General features: G+C 37.9%; 1 protein-coding gene across 1 annotated transcript in view; it reads left to right on the top strand.

Moving 5' to 3' along the window:
* The window catches only part of CCDC57 (coiled-coil domain containing 57), a 32,991-nt gene extending 15,504 nt beyond the window's left edge, over nt 1-17,487 (top strand). The window contains exons 6-10 of the mRNA XM_017729762.1: nt 1,766-1,994; nt 2,752-2,882; nt 9,019-9,141; nt 9,505-9,730; nt 16,716-17,487. Coding sequence (XP_017585251.1) covers nt 1,766-1,994; nt 2,752-2,882; nt 9,019-9,141; nt 9,505-9,730; nt 16,716-16,939 — 933 coding nt within the window. The 3' untranslated portion in view covers nt 16,940-17,487. The remainder of the gene's footprint in view (nt 1-1,765; nt 1,995-2,751; nt 2,883-9,018; nt 9,142-9,504; nt 9,731-16,715) is intronic.
* Nucleotides 17,488-17,736: the final 249 nt, after the last annotated feature.

Genomic DNA, 17,736 nt, shown 5'->3' on the forward strand with positions numbered 1-17,736 from the left:
TTAAGGCCATGAAGAATTACAGGCAAAAATGTTTCTACCTCAGGGAGTTCAGAATCTGTTGAGCAATAATGGTGACTAAACATAGGGGTGCAGGTGTGAAGTCAGTAAAGAGAGCCATAGTTTTAGTTTTCTATTTTCCATTTAATATAACAGTTTCTGTAACCATAATCTAGAAATTATAGACTCCAATGCTAAAGAAGAAGAGGAAAGTTTATTGTGGAAACTAGTAAAAAGAGCATGTAAACTTTTGAGTGTGTGTGTATTTTTATTTTGTACCAGCTCTGAGGAGAGTTTTTCCTTCCACTCTTCCTTAGTACCCATTTTTTCAGTGTTTTCTCTCCTTAGTACTGCAGAATTTTGCACAGATCTAAAGGTAAAAAGATTTCTGAGTTCCACTCCTAACTCTACAGCTTACAGTCTGTCACCTGAAAAAAAAAAACAAACCAAACCCAAACTTCTGTGCAATGCTGTGGAATCTTTTTCTGGAAAGTTCAGGAAAAATAAAAGTTTAAGCAAGTGGCATCCCATGCCCCAGGCAGGTGATGTGGTTTTGCCTTTTGATCTGGTGAAGGTGGTCCACAATGTGAGAACGAGTGGTGCCATAACTGGTCATTGCCTTCACCTCTCTTTATGTTAAGCCTTAGTATGTCAATTGCACTGAGGAAGGCAAGACTGTAAGAATTTGTGGCTACTTGTATTAATTCCTTTTATACAAATAGATGCATGTCAAAGTGGTGTTCCTTTTTCCTTTTACTTTGCTGTCTTAGTATTTTTAGACTCTAGTCCTGCACTAATTTCTCTACCTTTCTCCCCCATACTGTTTGTAGGCCTGCATGCTTTTCCTGTATGTTTTCAAGAGCCTTCCTTTTCATGACGAAACTATCCAAAGAAATAAGAGCATGGGAGTTGCATGGTACAATAAGGCAACAATGGTTTGGTTTTTTCTCAGTATGGACAATAGCTTTCAATGTGTACTTCTTGAATTGTAGTATTTAGAGCGATTTAGTCGAAAACTGATTCGGATTGCACAGTTAGTGTAGTACGCTTCTAACTGGTTTATATGTAGAAGAGTAAACATACCAATGAGTAATTATAAAACAATTTTAATGCACATGATACATTTAGATACTTGTGGCAATGTGTGAAATGTAAAATGTTTATAGGGAGATAACTGTTCAGTGAATGATGACTATTTAAATGGATATCAAAAAGTCTCCTCTGTGGGGACTGAAAGAAGACAGTATATAGGTCTTGAAAAACAAGGATGTGGTCTTTTGGGTATATACCTTATCATAATATATATCTGCAGGTGGACTCAGGTTGGCAGAGACAAAACAGATTGTAGAATCTTTACTTTTCAGTAAATGTTTTAAGTCATATCTACCCCTTATGTTTGTATGTGCACAATGGCTAAAAAAAGAAGGATTTGTAGCAGATTGCTATTTGGTATAAAGAGGCTTTTTCCACATTTTATCTTAAAATTAAATGTTCTTTAGTTTACAGTTATACAGTTATGTGTATTATTTTATACTGATAGTTAACAATATCTGTGGGAATGTCTCAGGCTGTTACAGTGTTTTGCTCCGCAGTTTAATTTGCCCTATACTGCTAACATAATCTTGAAAATGGATCCTAAAAAATGGGCCGTAGTCTTCAACTTCACGCGTTTTCCTCAACTGGCTTCTCATGCGTATTTGTACAGATCTCTGAACCTACAGATCTCACTTTCAAAATATTCATTATAAGCACTGTCTGTTTTATTCAGGAGCCAGAACCCAAAGCTCTTGAAGAAAACATGGTAGATTTTGGACAACAGTTACCTGATGTAGGTACTGGTGTTGGTTGTCAGTATTGTGTCAAACGCACTCTACGAGGAATGCAAAATAAACTCAAGGAAGCAGCAAGAAAAATCTCAATTCTGAGCCAAGAAAAGCAGCAGCTGATTGAAATGGGAAACAGACTCAGGGCAGAACTTGGAATGCTGTTAAAAGAAGGTAAATTTATTCTAAAGAAAAGTGCTAGCATATATATTTGGAATAAAACAGGGGAATCAGTTCATCCTTTGAGCTGGAGAAAGCGAGGCTTTGTTATAAAAACAAGGTGCTGGACCTGACTGATCCCTGATCTGCATAGCTCATGTGAGACTGTGGTACTAATCCTTGCAAGTAAGATTATCCTGTGATAGGAGATGCTAAGATAGAACAATGAGTCTGTATGTAGTACGCTTCTAACTAGCTTATGTGTGGAAGAGGAAACATACCAATGAGTAATTGTAAAACAATTTTAATGCACATGATGATACACTTAGATAGAGTCTGTATGTGGTGACTTCTGTTGATAAACATCTTAGATGAGGTGCCTAGATGTCAGTGTGCGAACTGGAACTTGAACTTTAAGACTTTGTTTATGAGCAGAAAAGACGTACTGTATCTCTTGGAATAAAAACTAATGCTTTAGGAAAGTGGAAGAGAAAGCAGAATAAGCTTACTGTAGAGTAAACTTGAATTAAGAGTATATATAATGTAAAAAGATTTCACTGTGGATATTTGAGTTCCATGCATAGTTCTTCTGGCAATGAAGCAAGGAAAAAACCACAAGGCCCATTTCTGCATAGCATTGAAACCATCTGCAATGAGAAGGCCCGTGTTCTGTGGTTCATTTATACCTGCTGTAAACACTTGCTGGAAATGTAATATTGATGACAAAATAACAACAAAGAATGCCTTCCTCAGTATATTCTTTCTTTTATAGGACTTTGGCATCCTGTTAGCTCTAAACACTGCACAATCTGTATTGGTAGTCTTCTTCCAAGAGAACTTGTCAAAAGAACACAGTGTCAGCTATCAGTTCTAAATCATCTACAGCACAGACTCTCATCACAGGTAATTATATGCTCTCTGAAATCTAGCGATAATGAGCCATTAAGCCAGTTATAATTCCATGAATATAACTTACCTTAAAATTCTGCATTTCAATTACTCTTACTGAGTTTAGCTCAAATCTATCTTTGGAAGGTTCCTTAGAATGATTGCACATCCGGAGCTGGAAGGAACCCATGAGGATCTTTGAATTTGATGTCACACAGGACAATCTAGAAGTTAAGCCGTTTATCTTAAGGGCATTATCCCAAACGCTTTTTGAACACAGACAGGCTTGGGGCCGTGAGCATGCCCTGGGGAGTTTGTTCCACTGCTTGACCACCCTCTCAGGGAAGAATTGTCTGAATTTCCCTTGATGAAGATTTAAGCCATTCCTCCACATGCTATCACCAGACACCAAAACCAAAGATCAGCACCTCCTACTCTGCTCCCCCATCATGGAAGGAAGTTATAGAGAGCAATGAGGTCATCCACCAGCCTCCTCTTTTTTAAGCTGAACAAGCCAAGTATCCTCAGACACTCCTCATAAATCTAGCCATCTAGTCTTTTCACCATCTTTGTTGCCCTCCTTTGGACACATTCTAATATTTCTATATTCTTCTCATATTGTGGAGCCTAAAAATGCACACAGTACTTGAGGTAAGGCCATACCAATGCTGAGCATAGTGGGACATTCACTCCTTTTGGCTGTTTGGCTGTACTATGCTTAACATACTGAGGACACAGCTGGCACTTCTGGCCACCAGGATACACTGTTGACTCGTGCTGAGCTTGCCAACAATCAAAACCCCCAGATCCCTTTCTTCAGGGCTGCACTTCAGCCTCTTGTCCCACAGTGTATACAGACATCCATGACTGTAGTCCCAGGTACAGAATCCAGCTCTTTTGCTTCCATTAAATTTCATGCGGTTGGTGATTGCCAAGCATTCCAGTCTATCAAGATCTCTTTGTAAGGTCTCTCAACCCACAAAGGAATCGATGAGTCCTTCTCATTTAGTATCATCAGCAAACTTAGTGTACACTCAACTCGTGTCCAGGTCGTTGATCAAAGACTGGAGAGAATTGACCCTAAAATTGAGCCCTGGGAAACACCATTAGGCCATAAGGCAGATGGTTCCCTATAAGTTTAAAGGGTTTGGGACTTCAAAAGTAATATTTTAAAACATGATCTTCAGCCAAGGTATTTCAGAAATACACGTGTTTATGCAGCATAAATGCAATCCTAAATTACAAATTTATTAAGGCTTAGTTTTAACTAAGCAAGAAAGGCCATTTGAAGGACTTGCACTGTGTTCTAACATAAACATTAAAATGATTAATCAGTGAGGATATTTCCAAATACAGTGGTGGGATTTTAAAGCACCCATGTCCAAATGACTATAATAGCACCTTTTCCATATATGAAAGCAGGATGTATAGTTAACCTGTCAAATATTTGGTAATTAAAATACAACATTTAATAGTTAAATTGCAACATTTATCAGAGAGACTAATGAATAAATCCTGGTTTCCCTAGTAGTTAGTGGTAGACCTCCCAGTAACTTTGATAATCAGGATTTCACTATGTACTTAATTCATCAGCAGATTTGTTCCTGTGAGGATTGAGTCAGAACGGTTGATTGTCATCGTAGTTTTGAGGGCAGTGAACAATGTTCTTTCAGAAAGGGTGAGGTTGTTGCTCTGAGGTATAAAACTGCAGCAGAATTATTAACCAAGTTTAGCTGGGGAAACACTTCCTCTGGGAACCACTCTGGGCAAGTTGTTACGGTGTTTGGTCACTCTCAATAAAGAAGGTTGGCATTTGGTTGGGGTATTCTTTCCCCTTATACTTAAGTGAGGTGTCCTGTACTTACCTTTTGCCCATTGTCACTTGGTCTTCCACTGTATACTGCTGAGAAGACTCCAACTCAGTCATCTTTATCTCCTTCCACCATCCTCATCAGATGCTTATACATGTTGAAAAGATCACTCTTGATCTATCTCTTCTGGAGGCCAGCAAGGCCAGCTGCCCCAGCCTCTCCTTCTACGTCAGATGTTCCAATTCCCTGATCATCTTTGTGGCTGTTTGCTGGTTTGCTGTTTGTGGCTGCTGCATTATGTTCATGTCTTTCTCATGCTGGGGAGCCCAAAAGTGGACACAATACTCTAAATGTGGTTGCACCAGTGCTTGGTAGAGGAAATCATCACCTCCCTTGGCCTGCTGGCAGTACTTTTTTTGGTGCAGCTGAGTATGCTGTTAGCTGAAGGCTTCGTGAATGCATTGCTGCCTCATGTTCAACTCATAGTTCCCCAGGTCTCTTGTTTCTTATCTGCTGAGCTGCTTTCCAAACAGTCAGCCTCCAGCATATTAGTTTGAAACTACAGTCTCCTCTGCCTTTGGGGGAGAAAATCAGCTGAATTTAAGCTAATGTCCTCTGTTTATTTTTAATTCTCCCTTTATGTATTCCTACCTGTCTTAATTGAAATCAAAAAAAGTTTTGAGAGCCTAGACCAGAGCCTTTTTGTGGATTACTAAAGTTCATTCAGGAATATGTAAGAGATTGAAGTTAAATGTTTCTCTTTTCACCTACTAAAATCTGTAGAATTATCTCTAGATAATATGAAACCATACGGGATATAATCCCACCGTGTTGTCATATTGCACTAAGAAATCACAACTTTCAGCTATCTACTTGAAAATTTTGTCATCTCAATACATTCTAAAAATGTCTTAGACATTTTCATACATAGACACATTCTAAAAAGATGGAATAACTATGCCTTTGTGTTAAGCATGCCATCCTGTGGGGCTTTTAGCTTGCAATTATCACTAATTCTTCAAAAGTTATCTGGTTGGCCTAGGTATACTATGAAGTATATGAACCATCTGGCCAGACAGTTTGAATGACAAAAGTGAGTTTCTTAAAAAAGAGCCAGTGTAAGTAAATTCTAATTAATATTTTATTTTTCTTACAGTTAAGAATGATGCTAAAGAAAAGAAAAAAAGAAAAAGCATATTTACCTCCGTTGCTTCGAGTAAATGCTACAAATTAGGTAAAGGAAGGTTAAGTGACTCGGCTGGCCCAATCGTTTTGGCAATTTAGTTATGCCAAAACAACCAGATATATTTCTTCTCCTGTGAAGTAAAACAGCACTACAGATTAGCCATGTGACTGTACCCATCAGGGATGTTAGCTGGACTAATTACAAAAACTTCTGGGTTAGTAGATCTAAGAAAATACTGTACAAGTTTGAAGTGCAAAGGTCATCCAGCAATTAAATTTGAGAACAAGTACTGACAGGGTCAAGTTCAATGGTCTTTAGGCAATCTGGTCTTTAGGCAAACAGTTATGCAGCTTCTGCACAGGATTGCTATTCTCTTGGATAAAGAATAGTAGTAAAAACAAGTAATACTTTTTTGGAGGGCTCACACATTTGAGTCTGAAAGGAAAAGGCTCTCCAAGCATCCAAAATATGCAGGAGTATTTCACCCAGAAGAGGCATATTATTTGGGAAAGAAAATGAATACATATATTCCTTGGCTAAGGTGAATTTGTCAGACTGAATCTATGGGAACATTTTTGAATATGTTCTAAGGGAACCTGGCAGGGATGAACACTGCATTTGGACATCCCACCACAGGTACTTGAATTTCTCTTAGCTTCTTCCTAGCAGAAGGTATCCAACAGGAGGGGGACTCCTGTCTGGTAGACAAAGGTTGCCTGAAGTCCAAAAGGCTGTGCTGCTAGAGTCAATTATAACCAAATTTGAACTGATTGCTTGAGTGAAAATAAGTCCCTGTTCTTCTTTACTGCCCATTAGTCAATGAAGAAGTTTTAAAGATTGCCGTGTGAGCAAGCATTGTAAACATCTATCTGACAGAGATAAACTGAGAATGCCATCTGCTGTATCTTTCCAGAGCTAATGGAGACTTATTCTTCCTCAGATAGAGCAGATAGTCTACGACAACAGAAATTGAGGACTGTAACAGGTCAGTCAGATAAGTGCAATGTGAGCTGGAGATTCTGGTATATTTTATCAAATTTATCTAATCAAGTTCTTTTGATGTCAAAAGTATTAGTGAGTGCATCAAAAATATGAGTTAGGACATACCATAGTATGACACAGCCATCTGCAGTGGGAGACTGAGAAGATTCAAATTATTTGAGTTCTGTGACAAAACAAGAATGCAGCACTGTTTTTCAACTCTTCATTGACAGTCTGAGGACCTGATCAAGAGCTGTTACAGCAGCACTGCCACAAGAAGTATTAGCATCTTGTTGTAGCGTGAGGAGGGTTCTCAGAGAAAAGAATTAGAGAACATCAAGTACATAGCCTCACTAGCATATCAATACTACATCTTGTGGGACAGTGGGATGGGCTGCTTCTGGAGCAGGAAATCTTTAACTTCTTTTGAAGTTAAACTCCAAAGTGAAAACTTCAACTCCAGTCCTAGGTGACAGTCCTAAGCATATGATTCTGACCTCCCTCTTGTGGGGTTTCTAAAGAGAATAGGTGAGGCAGCTGTTACAGTGTGCAGGGTGCCTGGAATGTGGTCCGCCAACAAATGAACTTATTGTGGAATGCCTCAGCATGCTTATGGATATACAGTTTTTTCCAGATGCTTGTGATCCTCTTATTAGCCTAAAGTGACAAGCTTGGCGTCCTTTGTTCACTTGAACTTTCAGTTCACTGTTTCAGAAATAGTGACCTGTTTATTAAATGTTAACACTGGAAGCAATTTTTACAAAGGAAATTAGGGTTCAGCAATCCATTTGAGTAGACCTTGTTTTTAAACAAGCTGCTTATTTCATCTCCGGTAACTTGCTTGTTTCATCTCTTCACTGCTGGAACTGAGGTTTGAAAAAGATTAGCCAAATGCTTATACCAAACATATATAAATGTGATTTCCAGATCTGGGCAAAGCTGCCACAATTAAAAACCACATTTTTTTTCCTTTTCTACCTCTTTAATTATTCTTTCTTTCACAGCTCATCTTAGAACTTAGCTGACTCTCAAATTAAGACCAATAAATATTCATATCCATCCATCCCAGTCTACTCTTCCCTTATTTTCAATGAGCAAGATAAAGATACTGTGTTTGTATTTTTCTACACATCTTGTGTCTCCCATGTTCTGTTAAAAATCATTAAAGATGATTCTTGCTTTTGTAAGATAGATTTAAAAAATACAGTATGACTATGGCGCTTGGTGAGGTAGAATTTGACTGTGAGTTTCCAGATGGCAAGCTAAACTCTGGGAGCAGTAGTTCAATCTCTTCAGCTGATGGGTTGCTTGGAGGTCCTAGCTGAAGTGGCTGTCACTGAGTATCCTTCCACCTCTGGAACTTTTGAGTCATCATTTGTCCAGACTAGAAAGGATAGCTCTTCTTACATCCAGGCTGTTCCGTACTCTCATTCCAGGCTGCTCTTTGTCCATAACATACCTCCTGAGGCTTCAGCTCCTACACTAAAGCTGAGCTCCAGGCTGACCTTCCAAAGACTACTAGTATTCTAGTTTGGGTGTTTTTATTCTAGGTGATTACTCTTACCAGCCAGGCTACATTTGCTCCCGCGTTCCAAGATCTTCATCCTTACAAAAAACCAAGATAATTTATTACTGTCAGAGTTACAGGAATTTCACTGTCAGTTACTTTACGTAATGGGCTCACATTTTATTTCTTTAGTCTTAAATACATAGCAAAAGACTTTGATGTTTATTTGCATCTCCTTTGACAGAGCTGAAGCAGTTTGCTTTTCATCAAATCTCACTTAAGTTACTACAAGTTGAAAGTTGGTGAAACTTTGAGAGGTAAATTAGTTTATTTTAGCTGCTGACAATTTACTTTTCCACAGCTGCTTTATTTTTTGGAGCTTTTCTTATGTAATTTAATCATAAGAAAATACAAAAGTGAAGAAGAACCCTGACAATATAAGATTGAGCAACAAGCAAGGTGATAGTAACAGCACCAGGAAATGTGAATTTTAAACAGATTTGATACTAGGTTTATTAGAAGGGTAGTTTGGCCCTGTTGAACTGAAGGGAACATAATTCGTAATTCATTCTTTTAAATCTAGCAGTGTAACAGCAAACTGAGCTATAAGGGTATTTAGTTTCAGGGACCATGAGTTTCTTGTGTTAATGTAATATTTCACATTAGGAGCTGCGGTATGCAAGGCAACAGCATCCTTCGAGGTTCTCTTCTCTTATTGCCTGCCCTAGCTTAAAGGAAGAAGAAGCTCCAAGCAGCTGTGGGGAAGAAACAGAAGTACCATCCGCTGAGGTACAGTGCAGTTTTATGATCAATGTAATTCACCTTCATTTGGATTTTTCAATCTGAATTGCTAAACAGTCATCTCCTGGAAGACTGAAAAACCTATGTCTTTTTAAAATTATGCATTGTTCCTGTACAAAATAGTATTTGTTAACACTAAATAAACTAGGGTTTCTCAATCACTGCCATGATGTTGTAATTAATCTTCTTGTACAACCTTTCAAAATTAAAAATAAAAATTTTTTTATTGCCTCTTGCTGAAACCTTCTATTTTTCCAAGTCCAAGATGCCACTTTGAAATTTAACCAATTTTCTGATGTCTTTGGTGTGAAAAGTATATATGTCTGTAAGATCGCCTTTGAATTTGAACAGGTTCGGCTAGATTTCTGTATGGGAAATCATGGGCCAGATACATCCTCAGCAACAAAGGCAGATACATCCTCAAAGATTGTTCAGCTGCTCAGTCAGAGTCCTAGTCAAGTCCAGCAGGTCCAGCTTTCTTCATCTAGAGCACATAATTTCTGCCAAGGTGTTTGTCAAATTTTAGATACGGGATCAAGCCTTTCTATACTCAGTCCTCGAAAGAACACCAGCCAGGGTAAGCCTGCTTTGTAAAGTAGTCACAGTATTTGACTCTTCTGGAAGAGTGGAAGTACAGTGGATTCTGTCACCATTCACTAATTCTTTCACATACTGCTACTGTTGTTAACAGTCCTGTCATCAGAATCTAAATGAGTTACTTGAAGGGAATTTCACTGTTGCCAGCAAAAGAAAGAATTAAGAGGAATGTCTATATAGCTCTGGTTTAAATGCCATCATTGCAAATACTTCTTCACTTTTACTAAGTACTCCTGGAAAATGCAAATTCTGTTTTGACATGGTCTAAAACTTAGCTGGGGCAAATATGAAAGTGTCTGCTTGAGAACTGCACACTTCATGTGTTGCCAAGTGACTGTTAGATCAAATTGTAATTTGCGAATTCTTGTTTAATTGCTTAATTGTTATTTCTTTTACCGGTTAATAGCTACAATACTGCTTAGAGTGCTAAGACCTAAAAGTAAAAGGTGACATCACAGGCATAATGATGGTATATGCTGTGGGGATTCCCTAGAATTTTATAGTCCAGTGCAACAAGTTGGAACAGGAAAAAAATAGAAGCAAGCACAAATTTTTATATGTAAGACAGTGTCCAGTCCTTACATGTGAGACAGCATCAGGGTAAGGATGACAGGAGAAGGTAGAACCTAGGTCATAGACTGAACATGAGTTAGTGTTATGCTTCTACAAAAATCACCACATGTTCTTGGAAATTTTAGCAAGAGCACTATTTGTAAGATACGTGCAGTAAAGTGTAGCCTCTTTACAGGCAAGTTGTTAAGGAACTTTTTAATGGCAGCTATTATGCTGAGCAGTGTATTGCAGATTAATGTTACATATCTCAAATTACTGGTCTGTTCATCAAGTAATCCTTCATTGGCAAAACTTTGGGAAACTAACACCTGCTGTAGATAGGACAAAAAATAATGGACTTACATTATAATGGAAAAATTTTAGGGATAGCTAATAGCAGAGTATGTTCCCTAGAGTGATTTTAGACTTTTCTTTATAAAAGATCTTTATAAACAGACACACAAACATTTCTCCAGAATGTTCCAGTAAAGGTGTTTTTTGTTGTTTTTTTTTTAATTAGAGGTGTAGCTTTCAATAAGTTATTTTTCAAAATGCTGTAGGCCTTATGTGAATTGCTTGGGCTTTTTGCCTTAATATTATTTTTTTTATCATTGTCATTATTCCTGAGATCTGACAGTATCTGTGCAGTAATATGGCAGCCATTTAGACTTTTCAAATGATCTGTATGTAGATATTCATATGCTGTTAATCACATACAGACTGCAGGAACAAGAATGCAATCACTGGATCAAGGGAAGTGATTAGTTCTCCTCTGTTTGGTACTTGTGAGACCACTTTGCTTTGGACCCTCCTGTACAAAAGATTGACAAACTAGAGTCCAGTGGAGAGCCACTAAATGACTGGGGCACAGGAACACATTACATGAGAAGAGGTTTAGAGAACTGGGTTGTTCAGTGTAGAAGAGAGTCGGTGAGTGACCTGATTGCTGCTTTTTAGCTACCCAGTGAGGGATTTTGGAGAAGACAGAACCAGATTCTTAGAGGTGGACAGTGAAAAGTGTCAATGGACACAGGTTGTGTTCTGAGCAGGGAGTGATAAGCACTGTGACATTTCACCCACATGTCCTATCCAGCCTATGTTACATCTATTTTTAAACCAGTTTATGGAGGCAATGAACCATCTTTAGTAGCTCACAAGAAAAAATAATACTTAAAAGGGCTTTCAAAATGAAGAGTGGATTATAAGTGTATTTATTCACAACAGCAGTGCATTGCAGGGACAAAGTAATATGCATTGACAGACCGGGAGGACTGGAATGGACATAGTGCTGACACTCATGATTCATGTGCTTTTTTTGTGAGGCTGGGACTGAAATAGGAAGAGTATTTCAGGTCAGGCCTATATTGACAGGATAAGCAAAAGGATGTCTTTGAAACATTACTGATAGTGCCATGCAGTTTCATGCTGTTGTATGTGTGATGCAACAGCTCTGGCAGCCTTACAAGGACATGAGTTTCTTAATGTCTAGAAATTTCGAGCCACTGTTGCAAAACTTAATGTAGATTTTTGGGGATCTAGAAAATAGCAAAAGGGACAGATGATACTGCCAACGTGAAACGAGTGAAACATCAATAAGGGGTAATATTTTCCTGAGACCAAGTTTACTTTGATATCTGCATCCAGATTTGTATGTGGAGCACCAGAGTGGACTTCTTACTCAAACATGCAGGCCCTGAAATACTGCATTGCAAGAATACAATTTTTAAACACTCTTTTTTGCTGCTTAGCTTTCTCCCTCAGGAAAAGGTATCCTTAATTCTACTGGACTGAATTCTGCATTTCAGAAAAAAAAAAAAGCAAAATCGTTCTTTTTTGGAACAACATCGCCTTAGAAGCATTGTAGACAATTTTTTAAGTTCTGCTTCTGATTTTTAGCAGAGGCTTGCATTGTTTTTCATGCTTGAGGTATGGAAATTAATTCAATCTTCCTGTTTAAAACCACTCACTTGAATTTAATACGTTGGTCAAATACATTGTTACAATGGATAGAACTGGCATTGAGACAGAGTAACTCAGAACTGGGCTTTCAGGTACAAGTGACGTACACAGAGGCTTGGCAGCTCAGCGACAAAAAATTATTTGCAACAAAGCATGCAAGTTAGTTTGCTTATTCAAACTTTTTTCCCCAAGTTCAACTCTTTCCAAGTTGTTAACACCAGTCAATGTGTTTTGTTGGAATTTCTGGTGAAACAGAAAATTGTAGCATGAAAATGATTTTTCTGAACCTGTTGAACAGTTTCGTTCATTTTTTTTTAATGTTCAAAACAGCCTACTGGCACTCAAAGTGGTTGGCATGTCAAGTAAGCCCTGAAATTTGCTGTATTTCCAACATATTACACAATGCAATGACTCAATGTGGTTTGAAGAGTTAATGACTACGTCTTGATTACTGAAGTGGACTGTCATACACTTTATTCATTTCACCATCAAATTCAGACCTTGTGTAAGCTTCCAAGCAAGTCAAAAGGCTATGAGATATTTTAATTTTCTCTCTTCTTACTCTAGCTGCTAATTTTCAGTTTGTACAGTAGAAATTAGACTGATTTAATAGCTTGTGTGTTAATTCTGCAGATAAGTAGAAGGAAGGTGTTTAGAAGGAACATGGGTCCCTCCTTCAGGTATTTTTATTGTTCAGTATCATTGAAAGAAAAAGAACCTCCTAGAGGTAGACAGGTACAAGCCTTGATGATATTAAAAGGCTACATGGGATACATAGGCTGTACAAGTAAGAAATACACCTCTGTATTTCTTTACTTTTTAAATGCTCTATCCCAGAGGTTGAGAGCAGGTGGGAGGTTTTGATTGGTGATCCACATCATATGCACCTTGAATGCTGATGACAAGCCACCCTCAAAGGAAAGTTGTTTATCAGAAGAGTTTTATGCTTTCCTCTGAAAATCATGGCACACATGTACAGCCAGCTGATTAGCTTCTGTACATGCTGCAAGTTTTCTTCATTCATCTGTGGGCTATAGGGCCTTTTTTGATTTTAGAGCAAATGCTAAGGAGGAGGAGGGGAAGCTTTGTAAAACATTTAGAAAATGGAAACTAATTTTCTTCTACTTATCTTAATAAAGTTATTACTTGCTATTGAAGATACTAGTTTTTCAGAGGGGGGGAAAAAAGCAAATATCACCTACTGAAGTTCAGCTGTAATACTGCATTTAGCATGAAGCCAATACTGTGAAAGGTGCTGTGTGCTACTGTGTGAAAAGCTCCTTATCAGCTCCAATTAGCTATCCTTGGGTCAGCAGAGGCTGGGGTCGGTGCAGGGGGAATAAGGGTGTAAGGCAAGCTATGTCCCCACTAGTCATTTGACTTATCCGTATTTAGTGTAGATGAAACTTTGTATTTTCACATCCCACATTTTTGAGAAACCCCACCTCCACAGATACTCAGAACTGTGTCCTGGGTTTAATAACTTGGGTTTACATTGTAGCCTAAAAAAGAACAGGAGTGAGCTGCTTTGAGGTAAGGTAACTTTTTTGATTTACTACTTGAGCTTAGATAGGGGAGTTTCTTGTACTGTAATTCTCATTGTTACTTGCAAAGCTCTGTCGTCTGAAATTCCACACTTCATGGATCAAAAGTTATCTTAAGTGTTTCCACACTAGACAGAATTTCAACAGCTTTGACATCACTGACAGTTCTAAGAGCAATCCATGTGGGTAAAAAGCTGGCCAAAGAAAGAATCTGGTAAAATATTAACAAACAGAAACAGTGCTCTGGCTTCATTCCAGCTCCAATCAGAGAAAGACTCATGATCTCTTTTCTGCGTTACATAAAACTTCATCTTTGAAGTGTTTCACAAATATTAACTAATCCCCTAGTTACATTTCCTTCATTTACTATGTTCTTCTCCTGAATAGGAACTTGTTTGAGTTGGTGTTCCTTCAAAAGCACTGTTGGACATAAGCAAATATCTAGTGACAAATTTCTTAAATGAAACTTCCATCTGGGGAAATTTCAGTTTGTCTATACAAAATGTCTACATATCATCCTTTCATCCTGAGAAAAAAACAAATCTATGAATGTTAATTTCTGGCTGAAGTTAACACACATCAAATAGAAGACACGTTAAGCATTTCAATACACTAAATATTTAGTGCCATTTTCAAAAGCAGTTTAGGTGGTTAGCTATGATCTTGCTAGCTCTGGTTACCAAGGTCACTTTTGAAAGTAAGTTGCAGGCTTGTAAATTAGGTGTGTTTTTTCATTGGTGTGCAAACCAAGCTACTGAATTTAAGTTTTGCTGCACAGTGCATATTCATGCCAATCTTATTCAAGGTCCTTCACAGATGTGAGCAGTCCCAAGCAGAACCAGAACACAGTAAGGTCTTCATTCAGTATTCTCTTAGGATATTTCACTTTAAATAGTATTTCTAATTCTGGGGTATTGATTTGTTATCTTTTCCTAATTTTTGGAACTAACCTTAAAAGTTTGCAGTGGTTGGTTTTAAATTTCTGTTAGCACACATTTTTGATGGTCCAAAACTTAAAAGTAGCCATATAGAATGCTTGTGTTCTGTGGTGTTGTTCCAAACACCTAACTAAGTAGCCTTTACTAGTTACAACTATAGTTTCTCTACTAATGACAGGAGAGAAGCATACAGAAGTCTTCACAGGAAGGGATGCATGTGATGCACTGGTCCTTGGTTACTTTGCCTTTGGATTTACAGAATTAGGGCCTCCCACGTTAATTTCTGAAAGTCATCCCCTTGGGTGAATACAGAAGGCCCTTGAAAACTGAGCGAGTATTAAAAAAAAACAGACTGTAAGCAGAGTTAGTTGTGTGCTATCTGTGGATCTGCTCATTCCTGTTATCATTCTGCTGCTGTTCCTGTTCAAGAAAGTAATCTTTGAAGCAATACCTTCCAGACACTGCTGCCTGCACTTTTCTAAATGGTTGATGTTGTGAAATTCTGCTTTCTTATCTGCCAGATGTGGTAGAGGTACTTTAAAGTCCATTTCCCAGGCAGGAAAATACACCCAACGATCTTCATGGGCTCAAGCATCCTCTTCCATACCTTCTACACCTGTAGGAAGCCACTAGGTGGCAAGCTGGACAACAGGATTTCGCATCCACAGCTCAAAGAGTCCACTGAACTTTTGTCACCTGTGATAACAAATGCCACCAAACTGCTTCAGTGCAGAGATCACACACACGAGTGAACAGCTGGTTCAAACTAAGCCTCTGTATAAAAATTATTTTGAAAAGTGTCGTGTTTTGACACTAGCCACAGTGTCATACTTTGCATAGAGCTATAAATCTTCAATCGATCAATTCATTCCATAATTCAGGAACACGTTGTATTTCCTTTGATGTAGAATTTTGTTTAGACTTTCTACCATGTTCAGTTGACTTCGAAAATTTACCTTCTCCTACTAGTAACTGATCTTTGTCGACTGGTGCACCTTTTATTCTTGCTGTGATTGAGTAGTATCTGGGACTGCAGCCTATGATGCTTACAAAATTAAACTAGTACAGAATACTGTAGCGTGTGTTATTGCAAGTTTATTATGACTACTTCTGCTGTCCATTTTGGCTCTCCATAGAAAAGCTGAAGTTAAAGTCTCAATGCCTTGAAAAATAAGGATTAAGTGGCTGGAGCCAAACATCTGTAAATATTACCTATAGTTTACAGTGAATAATGTGATTGACCAGTTCCACTTATCTTACCTAAAGAAACCTGTGATAAGACTGAAGTTCAGTTAGTTGGAGACAATAGTTTTTGGAGAATTACGTGAGAACTGCAGGGTGGACTCTGACTAGTATTAGGACCAGTCCCACTACTTCCCAACAAAGATGTTTCTTTTTGAGTTAGTCCTTTCTGGAAAGATAGATATTTTAGACAACAAAACCAAAGATGTACATACGAAATGCTTTTCTAAGTGAGAGAAGATTGAAAAAAGACCCAAAAGATAATGGTAGTACTGCAGCTTTGTCAAGCCAACAGAGTTACCTCTGAGCCTTTTATATCATGCATATCCAAACACATTTTCTCACAATTGAGAGAAGGGTAAACTTGTAAAATGTGATGTTTTAAAACAGCTGAACAGATAGGTAGTGCTTGACTTGAACCGTTACACTGACCTTCCAGCTGTCTTCCTCTCTTAAGCAGTCTGATGCTAATGGAGAATAAACATGTACAGATGAAGCGAGGAATGAGCAAAAGATGCTGTGTTATACCATCAGTATGGCAAGCCTTAATGGACTGTTCTGGGTCTCCTATGTACAGAAATGGTCCTGGTAATATAAGATTTTGACAATGTGGCACTATGGCAGCAGTATATTTAGTGGAAAAGAGTAAACCAGCTCTCTTCAACTATGCAATCTCATAATTGAATACAAACATAACTACAAAGTATTTTTCTGTCTGTTTTTTGAGCAGTGGAGTTTGAAGTTGTACATTCAACTCAGCAATCTGAAGAATCTCAGCAAAATGTCAAAGCCAAGGATAAATTTGAAATGTCAGCTGAAGATTTGACAGTCAGAGGAACAAGGCTGGAAGTTCAGCAGAAGTTAAAACCCAGGAGTTTATCTTGTGCTCATCTATTAAAACCAAAAATCTCTTGTAGCATGGCAAAAATCCGCAATTATAATATTAAAGACTGATTTCTATGTTGGCAGCATGTTGCAGGTTCACACTTGCTATCAACTTACTTTGACGTCTCTATATCTGATCTAATTATCAGGCTCAGTTTTGTATGTCAAGATATTTGCAGCCAGAAAAGAGAACAAATACCCCGTTTCATACAGTGAAGCCTAAAATAAAGGGTTAATCTGTGTATGTTATGAGATTACAGTCTTCACTGTTAATACTGATTTATTTTAATTATATATGTTAAGATTTTCTTGCATAATGGATTTAGAAATGCCCACTTAACACATAGGTAAAGCCTTGTGCCTTCAGGCAGGGCTTGCAGGACTTTAGCAGATATTTTGTTGAGAAACTGTAGATGTGATTTAAGTTTAGAAGTGGGATGCCTCAATCTGTCTTCTTCTAATTAACAATGCAACCGTTAATCCTGTGCAGCTTTCTCTCTACTTGAAAGAAAGGGGTTTAAAAAGATTACATCTGAGTCTGTATTATTTCTCATCTTCTGTAGCTCTTTCCACTTGTTGAGAGCATGAAAGAGTATAAAATTAAATTTCTACTGTCACACCAGTGATTGTATTTTCCCTTGACAAGAGATTGTATGGACTTTAAAGCAGTGAGAAACACTGCTAATGGCTTAGAATCATATACTCAGAATCATACAGACGCATTGTAAGAAGTAAGTCTTAAAACAGATGAAACTAAAAGAAAACTTGAACAAGTTGTGATGTAAAAAAGGATATAGCTATGTAGTAATGAACATGCTAGGACACTAAAACAAGTAATCAGTGTATTTTTGTAGCATTTCCAGTAA

This window comes from Corvus brachyrhynchos, unplaced genomic scaffold, assembly GCF_000691975.1.
Source record: "Corvus brachyrhynchos isolate BGI_N302 unplaced genomic scaffold, ASM69197v1 scaffold340, whole genome shotgun sequence".
Taxonomy (NCBI): domain Eukaryota; kingdom Metazoa; phylum Chordata; class Aves; order Passeriformes; family Corvidae; genus Corvus; species Corvus brachyrhynchos.